Below are 15,010 nucleotides of genomic sequence, written 5' to 3' on the forward strand. Positions count from 1 at the left end.
GCCCGTAATGCTATGAGATTTAAACAAAATTATATATGGAAAGTGTCTGGGAGAGTTATCTGGCACAGATCAGGGGCCCACAGAATCTGAGTTCCTTTCCAGAGGCAGTCCTAGGGCATGCATGCGCACACACATGCACACATACGCCAGTAGAGGAGAGGGACACAGAGTGAGACCCCAAGCCAGACCAGATCCAGAAAGACAGATGGGGACACACTTATTCTCCAGGGATCCCATGCTCTGGCAGGGCTGGCCCGGCCTCAGGGCCCAGAGGTTCAGGCAGCGGGGACTCAGACAAGGGTCCTGAGCCCTTCAGGGGTTCAGCCTCTTGGGCCTGGGCCAGCTGGGCCGTGTGCTCAAAGGCAGCTTGCAGCAGGTGGGAGACAAGGCAAGTGGTCCAGGTGATGAGATAGGCTAGGTGCCAGGAGGTGAACGCTGTTGTGTTCTCCACCCACCAGTACAGACGTTTCAGCAGTGTCAGGAGCTCTGGCACCACACGGTTGCCCAGCAAAGCCTGGAGGGGATAAGTGGAGGGGCAGGAGGTGGCCACCAGGAGCTCCCACAGTGGCGCTGCCTGGCTGCCAGGCCCAGTGTCCCAGGCCTGCCCTTTCCATCCTGGCCTAAGCCATGCCCACCCACCTTGCTGAGCAGCCAGCCCAGGCCGCAGCGATGGGCATTCCGGCACAGCCTCCAGGTCAGCAGTGACAGCAGCAGGACCGCCAGCATCAGGCCATGCAGACAGGACAGAAGCAGGTCCATGCAGGTGGCCGCAGACAGGCCTAGCCACTTCGGGGCCAGGCCCAAGGCACGGGCACAGCGCAGCACGGCCACCCCCACCAGCCGGGGCGCCCGCAGCCCCAGCCACATGGGGACTTCCATCAGCATCAGCCCTGCCCGTAGCACCCGGCCCAAGGGGCTGGCTGCAAGCCCAGCGGGGGGATGGACCTGGCCGCTGCAGGACCCCCAAGCCTCCTGGGCCAGCCCCGACAGCCAGTGGTTGAAGAGGAGAATCTTGAGCAGGAGGAAATTGTAGAGGTGGACTCGGTTCTGGACCAGCTGCAGGAGGGAGAGCCACACCATTGTCACTCATGCACCCTACCTGTCCCCGGTTTTATTGTAGGGGTGGGGCTGCCAGGCTACCATAGGCCAGGTCCCCCCTCTCTGGAGGTCTCAACTTCTCCAACAAGAAAGATCTTTATCTGCCTACTTCTAAGGACTCCATTCTCAGTCCATTCGCTTTAGAAAGTATTTCGTTTTATCTTGGTTTTCTTTCCCTTGAAGTGATTATTGATAATAGTCTAGGCAAAGCGGAAAACCTGCACCCCGATGTTTCTAGCAGCAATGTCCACAATAGCCAAACTGTGGAAGGAGCCTCGGTGTCCATCGAAAGATGAAGGGATAAAGAAGATGTGGTCTATGTATACAATGGAATATTCCTCAGCCATTAGAAATGACAAATACCCACCATTTGCTTCAACGTTGTTGGAACTGGAGGGTATTATGCTGAGAGAAATAAGTCAATTAGAGAAGGACAAACATTATATGGTCTCACTCATTTGGGGAATATAAAAAATAGTGAAAGGGAATAAAGGGGAAAGGAGAGAAAATGAGTGGGAAATATCAGAGAGAGAGACAGAACATGAGAGACTCCTAACTCTGGGAAACAAACAAGGGGTGGTGATAAGGGAGGTGGGAGGGGGGTGGGGGTGACTGGATGATGGGTACTGAGGGGGGCACGACGGGATGAGCACTGGGTGATATGATATATGTTGGCAAATTGAACCCTAATTTTAAAATTTTTATTAAGCAAATATTTATGCTTATATGAGAAAATATCTTGTAATTTAGATAATCTATGATTACTATAACCTCTTTTGCCAATAAATGACTGAAAAAAAAGAAGTCTAGGCAAAGAAAATGGTTCATTATGATGATAGAAGGAGTGACCATTCCCCCTCAGCCCTCTGATCCTGCAGATTTGAACCCCAGGCGGTTTTTTCTCCCAAGCACTTGGGCTTTCCTGCCCACCGGCTACCTGTTGGTGTCATGAGGGCAGCTGGGGACAAATGGCAGTGGCATTGGGGTAGAAAGATGCGAAGTGCAGGGGCAATGACTGAGTGACCTCTAGAGAGGGGTGAAGGAGAGAGTGGGACCCAAGATCTCCAGGCTTCTGTCCTGGGTGACAGGGTGGATATGATGCTTCCCATCTAATGGAATAAAAGTGCAAGCTTGAGTGGGGAAAGAGACTATAACGGGAAAGTTCCACCATTCCTGGGGCTGAACGGGCCCTCATCAGAGCCCTAAAGCACCCCATCTAGACCCCACACACCTTTGTCCAAAGGACCACCTGGAGCCCTAGGGGGCAGCATGGGAGACGGCCATCTGGGACTGGCTATGTACCCCACTACGGGCACTGTGGCTTGTGGGTGAGGCTTCTGAGGGAGGCAGTCACCTAGTTCCACCGGATGGGACAGGTCCATGGGGTCCAACAGCTCTGAGGTAACTGGGAAGGCCTGGGGGCCCCCATTTCCCACTCACCAGCACTGAAAGCCTCACTACCAGCAGCAGAATTTCCAAGAGGCTGGATCTGACCGGAGGGACGGCCTCCATATCTGCCCCTTCTCCCCCTCCTCCAGCTGGGAGAGGAAGGGTGACCTCACAGATACTGCAGGGTGGGGCTGAGTTACCGTGGTGACCCAGTTGCCATAAAAGACCCCCTTCTACCTGCCTCCCCCACCCTGCAATGTGCAAAAACTAAGGTATTTGTCTTCTACATCCTGTCCCCTTCCTGGTTGGAGACTGCCCAGACACCCACACAAGCGCCAGAGAAGGTTCTCAGAGGGACAGCCTCGGGGCCTGCAGTGGGAACTGAGGCAGTCCTTGTGTACAGAAACTGTGGCTGAGGGTGGCTGGGGGCTGCACCTGCCCACGTCTGTGGAAATCCCAAAGAATCAAAGGCCCAGGAAATAGATATCTTGACACCATTCCAGGGCTACAGGGGACACTGTATTTGGAGACAGATAGGAGCCTCAGCTGCCCAAACCTGCAGACCCCTACCTAAGCCCCTCTATGCATCCCCACATACACACACACCCCACCACGAAGCAGAGAAATGAAGTTGCTAGTTTTCCCCTCAGATCTTAGTGACACCTAAGACTCCATTACAGCAAAGCAGGGGAGAGACAGTGTGCTGACCTGAATGCTCCAGAGAGTTCTGGAGAGAGGAGGGGGAATGAAAGAAAGGCAACAATTTGCTGAACTCGCCCACTCCACGGAGGCCACAGGCTGCCTGGAGCATCTTGCAAAGCTTGCCCGAGGCTGCAATTAGGATCAAAGGCTTAGGATTTTCTGGGAGAATCCAGAACTTTGAGCACAGAGTGCCTCAGATTGCTTTCCTGTCTGGGTCCCATCCCCCCACCTCCCCACACCCCCACACTCCTCCCCCCCGCCCCCCCCCCTCGCAGGTGCCCCAGGAGGCCACAAGAGGAGGCTCTCACAGCCTTTTAGAAATTTTTAGAAGCACGCCCTCTGCTGGAAAGGCTACTGTAATGCGGGGCTCGGTGACTAGAGGGCACCCTGGTGCAGGTTGGAAAGGGTGGTTGCCACCCCAGCCCTCAGCCACACCGTGTCTTCAGTCCTCATTTGTACCTCGGCCAGGCACCCTTGTGCAGGATGTAACCTGCCCAACTGGACGTGGGAACCCAGTCCCTGCAACATCAAGGATGACCTCAGCCCAGTCTGTCCACCAATTCCTTTCCTCTCCTGGGACAACAGCTGGGGTCTGGAGGGTGAAGTGTGCAAAGTCCCTCCACTCTGTCCTCTGCCTTTCCTATCACCCACCCTCCCTCTGTACCTGCGACACTGTGGCACTAAAGGGTCACCAGGGCTTCAAAAAGGCCTCCTTGCATTAAGTTTTGAAGGATGGCTAGGAACTTCCCATAGAAAGTGTGAAGGACGGTCCGGACAGGGGAAACAGCATGATTTGAACACTTCTGAGAGCAGAAAGCGAGAGGCAGGGAGGAGCACAAAGCAAGTGGTGAGGTCGGCAAATGCCAAATCTTTAAAAATAATAAAAAGATTTTATTTATTTATTCATAAGGCACAAAGAGAGAGGGGCATAGTCAGTGGGAGGAGAAGCAGGCTCTATGCAGGGAGCCCGATGTGGGACTTGATCATCAGGACCTTGGGATCATGACCTGAGCCAAACGCAGACACTCAACCACTGAGCCACCCAGGCGTCCAGCCACAGAATATTCTATCACACAATGAAAGCCGTGGAAGAGCTGAGGCAGCAAGGAGATTCCTGTGTGCTCTAGGACTGAGGAGGTGAGACTGGGGAGAAGGGGTCTGAGCTGGCGAGGGTGGGGAGGAGGTAGGGCAGGGGACGGATCAGCTAGGAATCCACAACAATAAACCCTGAGAATGGAGAGAAGTGGACAGATGCCAAAGACACATAGAATGTAGAGCAACACGGTGGGAAGCTGTCATGTACCAGGAAAGGTCCAAGGTGGTACCCTACTTGCAGGCTGACCAGCCAGCCTCCCCGAGTGCCTTGGCTGCTGGCAGAAGCATGAGATTCCTGGGTCAGAAAGGAAGGACCATCTACTGCTCACAGCACTAGCTGCCAAGGGTTTAGCATTTATTCCTCAGAGTCCCAAATCCCACAGGGGGATGTGACCCTTGTCCACCCAGCAGGTATATTATGAGAGAGTAAATCTAAGCTTACAGAACCCAAATCTTTTTAATGGGCAGTAAGCAAGTCAGCCCTTTGCTCCTGGGATAGACATCATTTTCATCACACTGGAGCATGCCTGTGCTTTGCCCCAGAGGGGGACACCATATATTTATTCCAAGGTTGTCTGACACACAGATATCCTGAAAAAAAAAAAGCAAAGCAGGGGTTAAGGGACCCCTCAGAAGGCTTGAATGAAGGGTGGTTGGTGAAGCTGTCCACCAATGTGGTGGTGGAGAGGAATGGTGGGTTTGGGGAAGGGCCTGACAGGTTGCTGGGAATCACATGGTAGGGACAGAAATTAGGATTTGTGATTCTTTTTCCCCTCTTTTGTCTCCTCCCCTTTTTGGCTTGCCCCCCCCCTCCAAGCTATCACCCAGCACCTCCATACCAAGAATTCTACTATCACTAAGCTGAGTTGATGGTCTTCAATCTCACATCAACCAAACTCCCTGGTCATGTGGTCCAGGCAGGAGATGGGGTCACAAGGACCTCACTCTGCCCCAGTGCTGCCAGGGCAGCCCCTCGGGGTATCTCTCAAGACCAAGCTGGGTCTCAGTCCCAGCTCCATCAGCTATGCCCTCCCTCCCTCCAGAGCTTGGCCCCCAAGCAAAATTTCAGGAAGTCTTCTTTGTGGCTCTGTACTTGCTAACACAGTCGCCCCATAACCTAGCCTCAGCCATGCAGTACCAGTGACCAGAAGCCCCAGAGTCACCCCTGTCATCTTCCTTCGTTACCTTCCTGCCAAGCCACCTCTGAAGGCCAGGACCATGAGCCTTGTTCACGACAGTGCTCCATGCCTGGAACAGTGCCAGGTGCACAGCAGGAGTTCCAGAAGTATTTGTTGAATTAACCAACGAATAAGGGAGTAACTGCCTGGAGATTCAGCCCCTTGCCAGGCCAAGCTGTTGCATAAGGAGCCCCTAGATGTGGGTTCTTAGGCTAGGAACCCTCCATCCTCTTTTCTTTCCTACTCAACACCTAGGCTCAAGGCCATCCGTGCACTATGTGCTATGTGGCCTTGGGCAATAACCACCTCCCCTCCCTGGCCCTGTCTACACCTTGCAGGTAACAGGGAGGACCAGGTGGGTTAACCCAGTTATCAGTGGCCCCGCTGCACAGACTCCTTCCCCAGCCCAGGACCCAGCGCTAGAGGAGGGCAGGCAGTCTACCTCGGGCTTGCTCCCATTGCCGGCAGCCCAAAGGCTCTCAGGTGTGCTCAGGTGCGCTACTCTGCAGGTGCAGGACAGCAGTGCGGCTGCGCAGGGGAGCACACACTGGGGGTGCGGAGCCCAGCGCACCTGCGCTCGCTGCTGGACTTGGAAAACTTTTCATTTGCTATTTTGTCCCCTGCCAGTCTGGGAGGCTGGTTTCCCTGTGACAACAACCGTGCGTCATCCAGAGGAGCTGGCCTGGTGCGAGTCACGTCATGTCTGGGTTACTGGAGGCAAAACCACAGGGAATGATCCAGACCACTTTTCTCCTTTCACATACCAGTGTTAAAATCTCACTTTATTTCAAATCGTTATATTCCCCCCCCCAGAAGTACATAAAAATGATAAATATCCCTTTCATATGTATTGCAATTTGTATTTTTGACTTTCCAAAAATGGCTTTATCAGAGCCACTTAAATACAAAAGTAATAATTAAGAACTGATGGATGCAAGAGGAGCCTATCCTGGTTAAAGGAAAACGTTTTGCCCTCGGTTTGAACTGACCTCTGACATTTAATCACAGGTCCTTGTTTCGGCCCCAAGTTCCCTCATCTGGAAAACTGGGATACATTTTGTAGAATCAAATGGATGAGGTTATGGGGAGAAGTCATTCCAACAGGGTCTGGGAAGTGCTTGGAGCAGCACCCGGCCCCACACCAACGCTTTGGGGTTGATGAGTCAATGAAGCCAACCCCTGTGGATTGGAAAGTTAACTCAAGAATTTTAAAAAACAAGGGGTACCTGGGTGGCTCAGTGGTTGAGCGTCTGCCTTTGGCTCAGGTCATGATCCCAGGGTCCTAGGATCGAGTCCAACATCAGGCTCCCCGAGGGTAGCCTGCTTCTCCCTCTGCCTCTATCTCTGTGTCTCTGATGAATAAATAAAATCTTTTTTTAAAAAAGAATTCTTAGGGATCCCTGGGTGGCTCAGGGGTTTAGCGCCTGCCTTCGGGTGAGGGCGTGGTCCTGGAGTCTTGGGATCGAGTCCCCTGTCGGGCTCCTTGCATGGAGCCTGCTTCTCCCTCTGCCTGTGTCTCTGCCTCTCTCTCTGTGGGTCTCTCATGAATAAATAATTTTTTTAAATAAAAAAAGAATTTTTAAAAACAAAATAAGCTACAGGCTAGGCAAAAATGCTTTAAAACATGCACAAATGTGTAAAAAGAAACGGCCTCCAAGTGCACAAATTGTATTGATTCATAAGGCAATATGTGGAAATTTTTCATCTCAACCAAACTACTTTCTGGCGATTTACTTGGAGGCTGAGACTACATTTTGAAATTCCAGAACAATCTGACCAAATATAAAGAAGGGTCCTTGATACCTTAAAATTAACTAAAAAAAAAAAAAAGCCTCCTTCCCAACATGGTGCAGTCAGTTAACATCACCGAGCTGAAACTGCCACAGCTAGAAATGCTCAAGAACCAGCTGGACCAGGAAGTGGAGCTCCTGTCCACGTCCATTGCCCAGCTCAAGGTGGTACAGACCAAGTCCGTGGGACCAAGGACTGTCTGAACGTGCTGAACAAGAACAACAAGGGGAAAGAGATACTCGTCCCACTGACAACTTCTATGTGTGTCCTGGGAAGCTACATGATGTGGAACAAGTACTCATCAATGTGGGAACAGGCTACTATGTAGAAAAGACAGCTGAGGATGCCAAGGACCTCTTAAACCATGTTGTTGAAATAAATTCTGCAGACATCTTACTGCCACCACCAGCCACTGGCCATCTAGCTTCTGCCCTTACATCCCCACCACCACTGTCCTGGTCCAAGTGACTGATAAGCTCTTTACCGCTGAACCTGGTATGGAGACACCATGAGCAAAGCCAGAAGGTAGCATCAGCCTAGGAGAAATGTTTGCAACTCAAGAAACAGTCCAAGAATCAGTATCCAGAATACACAAAACATTTAAGGAACTCCTACAAACATAAAGATAAATAAGACCAAATCAAGTGACTCAATAGAACACATAGGCAAAGACAATTCACAGCAGAGGAAACCCAAAAAGCCAATAAACTTATGAAAACTTGTGCACCTTCATTAGTAATCAAGGGAAATGCAAATTAAAATGAAATACTCTCTCCTACTCATTTGCAAAAACCAAAAAGTCTGATAAAGTGTGTGAGTCCATGGAGGCAACCAGAGCATCTGATGTGATGTGTGCCCCCACCTGGCACTTTCATGTTAGTTCTCAGACTCTGAGAGCCAACCATGCTAAGAAAGGTATTATTCACAGCTGCCCGTTGCACACATATGTGAAACTGAAATGAGCTCACGACAATAATTGCCCTTACTATGTGCAACGTGAATTTTCTATTCATTCTCTTTTACAATGAACTGAATTGTTTTCGTTACCCCATACCAGGAAGCAAACACCATTCTGTAAAGCACTACTTCCAGAAGTATTCATTTGTGAACAACAATAACAACAACAAAAAAAATGTGCAAGGCTATTTGTGGCAGCATCATTTTCCATCAGTAGGAAAATGAATAAATGAATTGGGTGTATCTGTTTGAGGGATGACTAAGCAGTGGTTACCATCAATGCAACCTGTACACACCAATGTGGAAAGATCTCAAAAACATAGTAAAGAGGGAGGAAGTTAAGTAAAAGAGGGAATTTACAGAGTAATAGCTATAAAGCAATAGCGATCATATACATGTTCTCAAATCCATTAAGCAATATAATACGTTCCAGACATATATAGTAAAAATATAAAAACAAGACCTGGAAGGTCCCAGCCATTCAGGGTGGTAGCTGGGTCCCTGCAGCAGCAGAGGGAGGAGGGAGGAATTCAGAAGGAATTTCAGTTTAATCTGTTATCTTGTCTTTTTCTACATTCACATATTCTGAAGCAATAATGACAAAATGCTAATATTTGTTCATTCTAGGTAGAGGATACCTGAAGGTTGAGAACAAGCCAATCAAGCAGAGATCTGAAGGAAGAGTGATCTGGGCCCAAAAACAGAAGTGCAAAAGCCCTGAGGTAACCATGGCATGTTCTAGGAACAGCAGAGACAAGGATGGTGGAGTGAGGAGAGAGGTTAGGGATGAGGTTGGTAAGGAATTTGGATTTTTTTTTTAAAGATTTTATTTATTTATTCATGAGAGACACAGAGAGAGAGGGGTGGGGCAGAAACAGGCAGAGGGAGACACAGGCTCCATGCAGGGAGCCCGATATGGGACTCAATCCCAGCACTCCAGGATCATGCCCTGAGCCAAAAGCAGGCACCAAACCGCTGAGCCACCCAGGGAGCCCAGGAATTTGGACTTTAAGCTGGGGAGTAAGCTCAACAAATTTGTACTGTAAAAACATCATTCTGGTTGGGTGTATTTTGTTAACTAAAACTTTGAAACTGAGTGATGAACCAAAACATGGGGCTAATCTCTTATGTGTTTGTAATTTTCCATTAAAGTTTTGAAAAACAATAATCAATACTACCTCTGGCTACTCTGAGGAAAATGGACTGCGGGTGGGCCCAGAAGGGTGGCAGGGAGGCCAGTGAGGAGGCTGCAGCAGGGGTCAGAGTGAGAAGAAAGGGTAAACAGGACCAGAGTAGCAGAGGCCCAGGTAGAGGGATGAGGCCACGGGATTTGCAGACACAACAGAAAGTGGGATGGGAAAAAGCTGGCTTGGGCTTAGCCTCTGGGTGCACAGTGGTTCTGGAGGATGAGGAAGAGGAGAACAAGGAAAACTGGATTTGGAAGAGATGCCAGAGAAAGGCTCATGGCCTCCATGGGGAGATAGCAGGGGCACAAGTCCAGAGTTCAGGGGAGAGTCATGGCTTGGAGTCACCTCTTTGGGGATCGCTGACATATAAAAAGTATTTGAAACCACAGGACAAGATGAGATCACATAGGAAGTGCGTGGAGCTAGATGCGGAGAAAGGGCCCAGGACTGAGTCAGGGGTGCTCCCTGACTGGAGGAGGAAGAGGAGAGAAGAAAGAGGCAGCAAAGGAGACAGGAGACCAGAAGAAGGGAAGTTGCTCTCTTGTCCCCAACCACCCTCCGACCTGTCAATCCTATGGCAGCCTCAGCTCTTACCCGGATCATTACAACAGGCTGGGAACCCAGGACGCACTTCCTAGGCTGCCTTCTGGGTGCCTTTTGAAACACAGATCTGACGCTATAACTCCCTGCAGCCCCATGAAGGGTTAGAAAGCCAGTCCCAGCCTGGTGACCTCGGGCCCTGAGGCCCGGGCCCTGCACACGTACCCTGGGGATGCTCCCACCCATCAGACTCAGATGCAGGTGGAAGCACACGTGTTTGCACACACCCGTGAGCAGCGTCTTCACTTTGCACCAGCAGCCACACCCCCACCCCCCGCCAGACCACCACCCTGGCCTGCCCTCTCCCTGCTTCCCACAGGCAGGGCTTCACTTCCCACGCCCGAGCCTGGAAGTACCAGGCTTTCCCAGCCTCTGGGGCTTCTGGGAAAGCATCCTCCCTCCAAAGAAAGAAAATGAGAGAGAGTCAAGGAGACAGGGCCCAGCCTGCCTTGGGGTTTGTATGTGAGGACACACGAATGTCAGAGCTGCTGCCACCATCCTGTGACCGGAAGGAATTCTCGTGGCAAACACACAAATAAGACACCAGAGCCTAGGTCCCTGGTGAAATCAGTGGGCCACGGGGCGCATGGGGGACTCAGTCGGTTGAGCATCCAACTCTTGGTTTCAGCTCAGGTCATGATCTCAGGGTCGTGAGATTGAGCCCTCATCAGGCTCCATGCTCCGTGAGGAGTCTGCTTGAGATTCTCTCCCTCTCCTTCTGCCCTTCCCCCTGCTTCCTCGATCTCTCTCAAATAAATAAATAAATCGTTAAAAAAGAAAAATCAGTGGGCCCCAGAGCCAGCCTTGTACTGTGGACCACCAGACTTCTCATATGACTAAACAATAAACCCCAATTATTTAAACCATCTGGGGGCAGCCCCGGTGGCTCAGTGGTTTAGCACTGCCTTCAGCCTAGGGCATGATCCTGGAGACCCGGGATCAAGTCCTATGTCAGGCTCCCAGCATGGAGCCTGCTTCTCCCTCTGCCTGTGTCTCTGCCTCTCTCTCTCTCTCTCTCTCTCTCTCTCTCTCTCCCTCTCTCTGTGTCTCTCATGAATGAATAAATAAAATCTTTTAAAAAAATTTTTGGGATTGGGATTGGGATTCCAACCCCAATCCAGCACTTGCATCTAGAAGCATCCCAACTGATCCGCACATCTTCACGCATGTAAACATCCCACCCTCCCACACCTGGCTCCCAAAAGTCATGCCATCCCCCTCAGAACTCTTGCCCATTGGCATCCCTATGTCTTGCCTGTGGGCCATCTTGACATAACATGGCCTCACCTTTGTCCACTTGACCCTTTCCTGTCACTCACTCTGGCCACAGGGTGACTCACTTGGCCTCAGCCACCTGCAGTCCTTGACCTCTGGCTTGCCCATCTGTGAGGTCATGCAATAGTTTTGAAAAATAAACTGCTCCTTTTCACACCCTGGATTTGGGGGCAGACTGGATGGTGTCCAGTGTTTCGGGGGAGGGTCTTTGTCAGCAAAAGACACAGGAAAGGCTTTGGGGTTCCAAAGTTTAGGACTTAAGGGGGCTGATAACAGGAAAAAGAAAATGTCAATAGGTCAGAAAAATACCTCCTTCCCTGAGGCTAGGATAGTTTCCTGGGGCTCTGGAGGAGAAGAAATGGAGTGGGTTCTGGGGCAAGAAGTCAGTGGGGCCTGGGGTCCATGCTTGGGAGTAGCAGAGCACATCCTGAGACCACCAGCTCCCACCAGGACCCCGCATGGCAAGTCTCATTCTCCACAAGGGCCTAGGAGCCATTGTTATAGGAGCCATGTTGGTGTCCACAGACCATGTAGCACCCCATCAGTGAGTGGAGTACCACTGAGCAGAGGCACTGAGGGACTCTGGGGACAGATATGCAGTCCCTCTAGGGCCTCCCCTAGATTCTATCCTGGAGCCAGACAGGCCACCCTCTGATGATCCAGCAGGACTGCCTTTAGGGCTATCCACTTTACATAAAGGGTCAATCCTGGCATGCCTGGGTGGCTCAATGGTTGAGAGTCTGCCTTCGGCTCAGGTCATAATCCTGGGGTCCTGGGATCATGAGATCAAGTCACATATCGGGCTCCCCACAGGGAGCCTGCTTCTCCCTCTGCCTATGTCTCTGCCTCTCTCTGTATGTCTCTTATGAATAAATAAATAAAAATCTTTAAAAATAAAAGAGTCAATCCTTCCAATAACATCTTTCAACACCACAGCACCTACCACCAGACAAAAGAGGGGTCCTGGACACCAGGGAGGGGGCAGGTGACTTAGAAGGAAAAGCCTGCATTCAGATACTGAGGAGATAGTAACTAGAGCCTGAAGAGGAGAAGACACCCATCTCCCCCACCCCACTAGACCAGGGTAGAGTGGGGGCTGTTTCTGACTCATCTCTGACTCCAAGTGCCCTGCCCAGGGCCTGATAAACAGTAGGTACACAATAAATATTTATGGGCCTAAACAGAACATGAGGCTGTAGAGATGGGGCCCACACTGTCAGCTGACTGAGCCAGTCCCCATTCCCAACCTCTCCCTCCCAACTCACCTGCTAGTGATGGCTCAGGGGCAACCATGTGACCCAGAGTGGCCAATAGGATGAAGTAGATTCACGATCCTGTGCTTCCAATAAAGCTTTTGTGATGATGTGTAGTCTGAGCTGGCCTAGCTTTCTGCCCTTTCCTCTGCCTCTTGTCCTGTCGGGAGATGCAACAGCCATGAGATGACAGTCATGAGCACAAAGGCTTCTGTGCAAAAGGTGGCAGAGAAGGAAGATGACAAGAGTGTGGGTCGCTGATGGCATAACTGAGCCTCTGATTAGACTGCCCAGTCTCAGCTTCCTTGATGAACCCAGTCAATCTCTCTCTGTGTGTTTCAGCTGTAGCTGTGCCCACGCTCTGTTATTTGCAGCTGAACACAACACACTCACTGTACACTTTTGGACTGAAACAGATCTGGGTTTGGATCTTGGGAGGTGACAGCTGAAATTTGGGTTTCCTCCACTCCCCCAAAACTGCTCTTGCCAATGTCACTGAATTAATTGAGAGAAATGACAAGTTATTGTCACAGACAATCCTGAAATCTCCATGGCTCAACACAATGAAATTGATTTCTTGCTCATGTTACAGTCCGATGTAGGTTGGTGGAGAGGGCACGGCTATGCACAGTCCTTTAGGGTCCCAGATTCTGTTATCTGGGAACCCCATTCTCCTCTGGGTGCTTGGCGCCCCTCCACAGAGGATCAGATAGGGGATGTTTATGGTCCATGTCTGGAAATAGAGCATTTCATCACCATCTGCCTTTAATTGGCCAGAATTCAGCCATACGGCCACACCTACAGATAAGGGAGGCTGGGACACGATGTCTAACTAGGGAAGAGGAGGTAAATAGTGTACACTTTCAAGGTCTCTCTCGGCCCCAAAGACCTCCACATCCCTATAGCCAGTGCTCACTTCCAAAGCCTCATTTTAACCACCTCAGTTGGCCATTCCTTGTCTTTTTGAAACACTCTGTTCTTGGCATCCTTCCTAACTTTGCTGGGTTTTCTCCAGCTCTCCCAGACACTCCTCTTCTTCCCTGAAAGGTTGGGAGTTCTCAAGCTGGACCCTGAGCCCTATCTTCTTCTCTTTATCTTCTCTCCCTGCACATCTCACCTTTACTGGCTGCCTCAATCATCACCGGTTTTACTCATGACCCTGAATCTATCTCCAGCTTGATCTCTCTCCTGAGCCCACGACTGGCATCAAACAGCCTCCTGGACATCTTCACGTAGACACCTCAAATTCAACACCCCCAAACTGTTATTATCCTCTTTACCCCAAATCTGCTCCTCCTCTCCAGCTTCCCTTGTGAATGGCACCACATCAACCCAAAGGCTCAACTCCCCACAGCTTGCTTCCCCTCCCCACACCACTCACTCTCAATCACCAAAGCCCTGCTACTTCTACCACCAAAACATCTCTGAACTCCATCCACTCCTCTCTACAGCCATGACCACTGCCCAAGGTCATGCTACCATCGTCTCCCTCCTGGACAACTGCAACAGGCTCCCAGACTCCATCTGCCCAAACTTTGATCCCCAAGGGTTCTTTAACCTAGTGCTTCTGAACCTAGAGGCACAGAAATCATGAGAGGGGCATGTAGATGGCTCAGTCAATTAGACATGTGCCTTTGGCTCAAGTGATGATCCCAGGGTCCTGGGATAGAGTCTTCCGTTGGGCTCCCTGCTCAGCAGGGAGTCTGCTTCTCACTCCCCCTCTGCAGCTCCCCCTGCTCATGCTGTCTCTCTCCATCAAATAAATAAACAAAAATTTTTTTAAAAAAAATTTTTTTAAAAGAGGGGCACCTGGGTGGCTCAGTTGGTTTCTCATCTGTCTTAGGCTCAGGTCATGATCTTGGGGCCCAGGATGGAGCCCGCATTGGGCTTCCCGCTCAGCAGGGAGTCTGCTGCTCCCTCTCTGTCTGCCTTTCCCCCTCCCCATCGTGCCTGTGTGCTATCTCAAATAAATAAATAAAATCTTTTTTTTTAAGATTTTATTTATTTATTCATAGAGATGCAGAGAGAGAGAGAGGCAGAGACACAGGCAGAAGGAGAAGCAGGCTCCATGCAGAGAGCCTGACGTGGGACTCGATCCAGGGTCTCCAGGATCACGCCCTGGGCTGCAGGCGGCACTAAACCACTGCTCCACCGGGGCTGCCCATAAATAAAATCTTTTTTTAAAAAATTGAAAAAGAGAAATCACCTCACCTGGTGAATCTGTTTCAAGAGGATTTTCTGGGGGCTCCCTACCCCCTTACAATCTGATTCTGATCCACTTGGTCTGGGGTTGGGCTCATTAATTTGCATGCCTAACAAGCTCACCTCAGGGCATCCCCTGGAGCAACCCAAGCTAAAGATGCTAGGACAGAGGCTGCAAGTGTTTGGACTGACTTTAGGTAACAAGAATCCCCAAACTGTCCGATATGGAGGCCACTAGCCACAGATGGCTATTTAAACTATTAAAACAAAACTTAAAATTCAG

The 15,010-nt window shown here is 50.5% G+C and overlaps 1 protein-coding gene across 1 annotated transcript; it reads right to left on the reverse strand.

Annotated features, from left to right (window-relative positions):
- Nucleotides 1-217: 217 nt before the first annotated feature.
- Nucleotides 218-2,610, reverse strand: TMEM270 (transmembrane protein 270). Its single transcript, XM_026019620.2, has 3 exons — nt 2,539-2,610; nt 640-1,056; nt 218-514 (listed from the first exon to the last, which is right to left on the reverse strand). The coding sequence occupies exons 1-3, from the start codon at nt 2,608-2,610 to the stop codon at nt 218-220; spliced, it is 786 nt and encodes a 261-aa protein (XP_025875405.2).
- Nucleotides 2,611-15,010: the final 12,400 nt, after the last annotated feature.

The sequence above is a fragment of the Vulpes vulpes genome, chromosome 3, assembly GCF_048418805.1.
Source record: "Vulpes vulpes isolate BD-2025 chromosome 3, VulVul3, whole genome shotgun sequence".
Taxonomy (NCBI): Eukaryota; Metazoa; Chordata; class Mammalia; order Carnivora; family Canidae; genus Vulpes; species Vulpes vulpes.

Bases quoted from the DNA above. Each gene is read 5' to 3' on its own strand.
- TMEM270 (XM_026019620.2), bottom strand. From the start codon at position 2,610: ATGGAGGCCGTCCCTCCGGTCAGATCCAGCCTCTTGGAAATTCTGCTG. The intron at 1,057-2,538 runs GTGAGTGGGAAA...TCCCTCCTGCAG, and splicing joins TAGTGAGGCTTTCAGTGCTG to CTGGTCCAGAACCGAGTCCA. The intron at 515-639 runs GTGGGTGGGCAT...TATCCCCTCCAG, and splicing joins TGGGCTGGCTGCTCAGCAAG to GCTTTGCTGGGCAACCGTGT.